The sequence below is a fragment of the Emiliania huxleyi genome (genome assembly GCF_000372725.1).
Source record: "Emiliania huxleyi CCMP1516 unplaced genomic scaffold EMIHUscaffold_69, whole genome shotgun sequence".
In the NCBI taxonomy this organism is placed as follows: Eukaryota; Haptophyta; order Isochrysidales; family Noelaerhabdaceae; genus Emiliania; species Emiliania huxleyi.
In genome coordinates this window covers 61,689-67,127 of record NW_005196830.1, presented here as the reverse complement: position 1 = coordinate 67,127, position 5,439 = coordinate 61,689, and the positions used below count along the sequence as shown (strand labels likewise).

Sequence of the window (5,439 nt, the reverse complement as noted above, 5' to 3'; positions counted from 1 at the left end):
TCTCGTCAAGGAGGTCCTTCGGCTCGCCAGACCGTGTGCTGCTCCTTCCCCCGCCCCGGAGGAGGTGCTCGTTGCGAGTAGACTTGAGAGTGCCAGTGGGACCGAGCTCCAAGTCACATGCTGAGAGCTTGATTGGTTGATATTTATTTCACTTTTTTACGGCTTCCACCAATATTTTACATGTGCATGTGCATATTGTGCATGTAATTCTAATCAGGTCATGCAAAACGGGCCCTGAGTGTGACCGAAACGCGTACACCGGCACATTGTCGGCCGATGCGCGGCTCGCCGCCCACCCCACGCGGTCCCTAGGTGTTATATAGCATAAACACCGTCCGTGCGGGGCTCCTAGGCCATCACTGGGTCCACAGTGGACGGACACACAGCCTCAGCCGGCCCGGCGGGCTCCCGACCAGAGCCCGTCCGGAGGCCACAAACGGACACTCTACCGACCTTTACACCCCTAGACAACCCACCCCGACTAGCACACGGTGTCGGCCCGACCGCCCTGCGGCCCCAGCTACCAGCTGGCGCCGCTCGGCCCGGCTGGAGGCGACTGGGGCGCCCAAAATCGCGGAGCCACCAGCCTGAATGCGATGTACGAGTTGCCGTTGCCTCCAGAGTTGCGGTAGAGCCGACACTTTGTGTTGCACGGCATGAGATCAATAAAGCCATCATTGTCGATGTCAAAGGAAGTCAGGCCATACCACCTGTTGCCCGTCAAGGACGCGGAGCTCGCGAGGCTCGGCCCGCTCGCCGTCGGCGACCACGTCGAGCTGACCAGCCGACACCTGGAATCAAGGAGCCACGACCTGATCGACGACGACGCGGTGCACGCGTCGTAGTTGCTGCAGCACCAGGTGAGCCAGTCGTCGTCCGCTTTGCTACGCCCTGGGTTGTTGAGGCCGCCATCGGCGCCCGGCATGCGGACCCAGCTGCCGTCAGCCGTCTGCGTCAGGATGACGGCATTTGAATTGCACAGGACGAGCAGGTCGAGCGTGCCATCGAGGTCGTAATCAGCCGCCTGGGGAGCGGTGCTTTCAGTGAGGACTGTTGGCTGGGTGCCTATGCAAGAGCACGCGGCGCCTTCATGTCCACGGCTGAAGAGCAGCCGGCCATTAGCGCGGTGTTCGTTCCGAGAAAGGGTCTAAGGTTGTCAGCCATGGAACGGAGCCCGACAGGCGAGGAGTAAAGAAGGTCGACGCCGCCATCCTAATACGGGTGCCGTGAGATGGGCGTTACTCGTCACTCAATGGGGGATGGGGCGGAGGAATGAGGAAGACGGACCGTGAGCAACGCGTAATCAATGAGGCCGTCACCGTTGAAGTCGCCAGTGCTGAGCGCCTTGAGAACACGCCCAATTTTTCCACGGTTGCTCCACTGGCTTCCAAATATGGGCCACCACCCCGGTGTGATATCCGCTAGCAATCCCCTCGCCGCGTCCCATTTGTACACTGCGAGCATGTCCTGGCCCGAGGTCGATCGCGGGATGTCAATGAGGACAAGAAGCTCTTGCGCGAAGCCATCCTACAGGCATCATTTGGCTTGCTTGTCAGGGAGGCCCTGAGCCGAGAATAGGCCCTCCGCGTGCTGCCTGGTCAAAGTCGGTCATAAGAGCGCTGCTGCTGTACACCGCGAACTGGGGCACGTACGCAAAATTCCTCCTCGAGGCCGCCGTCGGCCGGTTCAGCCAGAGCCGCGAGGGGATCGCGTTGTCGTCGTTGCGGTCCTTATTACACGATATGATGTCGAGGAGGCCGTCACCATCCACATCGGCCACAGCCACGTTGTACCCGCGGCACCCCCTGCAGAGGAGCCCTGCCTCCCTGGCTGTCCCGCGGCCGCCGACGAGCCGGCCGTCGGGCGTCCCCCAGAAGAGGCCGTTTTCTGAGTGGTACGACGTGTCGGTCCCACCGACGGCGCCTTGCGAGACGTAGAGGTCCAGCAGCCCGTCGCGGTCAAGGTCGAGGACCGCGCCGCCGTGCGCATCGAACTTCTCCTTCATTCCCTGAGGTGGTTCAGGTTCATGGTAGCCTACGACGTACCCAACGACGCCCACCGCGGCCTCGAGCCGTTGACCGCCGCGATTGAGGGCCAGGTCCCTACGTCAACGAGGAAATGCTGACCGGTGGGGGAGAGTCTAGAGAGCCCTCTCATAGGTGCACTGCTAGCGCGCCAGTGCGTCTCACAAGACTCATACTTGACGTGGTTGGTGGCGAAGATGTCCATCCAACCGTCGCCATCCCAGTCGACCAGGTAAGGAGCGCCAAACTTGTGGTAGTGTGAGGCGACGTGGCCCTTGGCCCGCAAACGCTCGTCGACGAGCACACGGCTCGACAGATCCCAAAACTGCGCCCCCCCCGCCGGACTCCTGGGTGGCGTCGCGTATAACGGCGATGGGGATGGCAGCGGCGGAGCCGGCGAAGCGGATGGCGAGTACGGCAAGGTGTAGTATAGGTAGGTTGGCGAGCACGTACCATTTGCGTCACACGATTGCGAGGCGGGTCGCGGCGCCCATTTTTGCGCAATCTCGGGACCGAGGTGAGACCAGTGCGAAAGGCGTCGAACGGCCCTACCTAGGCCATCCGAAGAAAGAAAGAAATAAAACAGCCAAACCCAACCCAAGGGAGGGATGGGACCATCCGCGCACGAAGTTTCGCTTTTATGTGGCGTTCTCTCGTGGGGGGTAGGGGGGGGGGGGGGGACCCCGCCCTCCGCCGCGCTGCACGTTGAAGATGAGCGCGCGCGTCACAGCGCAGGCCAGGTCTACACTGGCCGCGGCACCAGCTCCCGCGGTCTGCACGCTAGGAGTGGTCCGCCCTCGCAATGAATGCGGAATACTATTACGAAAAGTACAACTAGTGCGACACACTAGTCAGTCTCGTAATCGCGCCAAGAGCGCGGATACACACACAAACAACAGGCGCGGCTATGAATAGCTGCGCATATACAGATAACGACTGTTCACAGTTGGGAGAGAGAGAGTCGTCTCTAACGCTCCCCCCTAGTTGCATCGGCAACTATCTCGGACGACTCGCGCGTCCTCGGCGAAGGGGTGATGACTCACGCCTTGCCGACGGTCGCGACGAGCTTGCTCCACAGCCGGGCAGCCTGCCCCTGGAGCGTCACAGCAAAGCCGGGGCCGTTGCTGGCGTTGAGCATGTAGTCGCGACAGGTGAAGAACATAGCTCGCGTCGTCTGCGTCTTGGTGAAGACGTCGGCGATCATATAAGCAGTGCCGACGAGGTACGGCGCGACGTGGCGGAGCATGAAGAGGCGCTTGACAAACATGGTGGCACGTTCGTAGTAGCGCGTGCGAGCCGTAGAGCCGGGCTTGACGATGATGTCAAAGACGGCTTTGCAGTCACCGAGCTGGGGCGTGGGTCCTGCGACAGCTCGGCCAGCGTCCTCGAGCATGAGCCGGCAGGAGACGACTTTCTTGGCGGCGACGGAGGCGGTGGCGGTCTCCTCTTCGGCGACGCTGAGAGCCTCGATCTTGGACTTGTTGGCGCTCCAGTCGATGGCGCCGTTGTTGAACATCACGACGCATCCGCCGTAGTGTGGCGCCTTGCCGAAGGAGGCGTCATGGTAGGCGTGGAGGCCACGAGACTCGATGAAGCCTGGCGGGAAAGTGTCGAGTCCGTAGGGGATCTTGAGCTTTCCGCCGTAGGTGATGCCGAGGTGCTTTGTGGCGTTGAGATAGTTGATGACGGTCATGATGGCGTCACGATGGACGGCGCCGCAAGCCTGAGAGAAAGAGCCGAGCTTCGAGAAGAAGTACTTGATGTCGGGGCGCGTCATCTCGGCAGGCCACCCGATGGTTCCTAGCGGCTTCAGGAACTCGGTGACGGGGATGCGGTCGCACTCGGCAGCAGGCTCGAGCTTATCGAAGAGGGCGCGCTGGACGTCGGTCGAGCCGGCTGGGGTGGACTGAGCACGAGCGCCAATCTCGTTGCCGTAGAGGGCGGCAATCCGCTCGATGTACCGGGTCTGCCGAATAGTGAGCGTGCGGTTGGCTCGGTCGCGGAGTACCTCGATTCCGGTGAAGACGGAGATGGGGACGATATCGAGCGTCGCAATCTTGATGTACGTTCCATATTCCTCTTTGAACCGGACGTACTGGTCGGTGGCAGAAGCGGCAAAGCCGTTTGCGACGTCGTCTGCAAAAACAACGATGATTAGGCGAAAGGCTGGGTGGCTGTAGAAGTTTGGCTCGGTGAGCGAGGCGACGCAGCCAAGCTTGACGAGGGCGTCCTGGTTGAGTTTGAACCAAAGGTAGGAGCCCTGTTTGATGCCCTCGAGCGCTTTGAGAAGCATGAGCACAAAGCCCTTCTTGACGAACCCGGGTGGCATCTGGGTGTAGATCTCGGCATCGACGTCAGCCTGAGTAAACGCCTTGACGCCGTCGGCCGTGTCAGTCTCGAGGTCTTCGTCGGCGACTATGGCACACCATAGGCGGAAGGCTGTTGCGCTCAGAGTGCGCGCAAAACACTCGTGGTACTCCTTGCCTTCACGTTGTCCAAAGCCTTTCCCAACGAGACGAGCCTTGACCTTGGCGATGCTGCCGTCGTCATTGAAGACAAAGGTAAAGACCCACTTGACTCCAATGACGTGCATCCACGGCTCCTGTCGGACAACGTCCCACGCTCGGTTGACGACGTACTTTCCGTGAATCTCATCCTCCATAGCACGTTTGATGAGAGGCCAGTAAATAGACTGGCGAGCCTGTTCGACTGTTTTGATGTCGGGCATAGTCTGTGAAGCGACGGACTGGATTGCAAGCGCTATCTCGATTGGCGGCGGCTTGCAGCCTGTGTCGTTCCAGACGCATGCGACCTCGGTGTTGTCGTCGTCGATGAAGGCTGAGTAGGCTATCTCTGCAAGCCGGTCAGTTGCGAGGCGGGCAATAGTCTGTTGCCCACTGGCAAATGCGGCGCAGCCGACGGCGGCATAACGCCGTACAAGGGCTACGGTGCCGTCGCTGGCTGTCGGACCATCTGCGTTAGCGGCTCCCCCCTGGTCTGGCAGGCCAACTGGGCGGGCGGGCGGGCGACGCGCAACAAAGTGCTTGGGCAGGAAGGCACCGGTGGCGCGGCCGAAGGGGAAGTCACTCTGCATGTATGTGATTGGCGTGTCACAGGAGATGGTCTTCGCGATCGTGAACTTGTTTTCTCCGCACCACGACGTGACGCGGTAGCTGCCGACGCGACGGAGCGACGGAACATAGGCGAAGTGGCAGCGGCGGTTCTCGTCGTATCCAAGGTGGCAAGCATCGGCCTGGGTGTGGCTGATCTTGTTATCCTTGTCTCGCAGCGGGATGAAAACAGTGACGTTGCAAAATAGAACTCGCGCCCATCCAAGCTCGGCTGGCTCGAGATTTGGATTTGCAAAGTCACGTGGCGAGATCGGGGGGGAATGCGACGTGTAGCGAGGGTCGGA

General features: G+C 60.9%; 1 protein-coding gene across 1 annotated transcript; it reads right to left on the bottom strand.

Moving 5' to 3' along the window:
- Positions 1 to 520: 520 nt before the first annotated feature.
- On the bottom strand, positions 521 to 2,005 carry EMIHUDRAFT_105484 (hypothetical protein; the record flags this gene model as incomplete). The annotated part of the gene is made up of 4 exons (XM_005762119.1): positions 521 to 791; positions 858 to 1,024; positions 1,288 to 1,527; positions 1,634 to 2,005. 4 exons carry the CDS (start codon positions 2,003 to 2,005, stop codon positions 521 to 523), a joined length of 1,050 nt encoding a protein of 349 aa, XP_005762176.1.
- Positions 2,006 to 5,439: the final 3,434 nt, after the last annotated feature.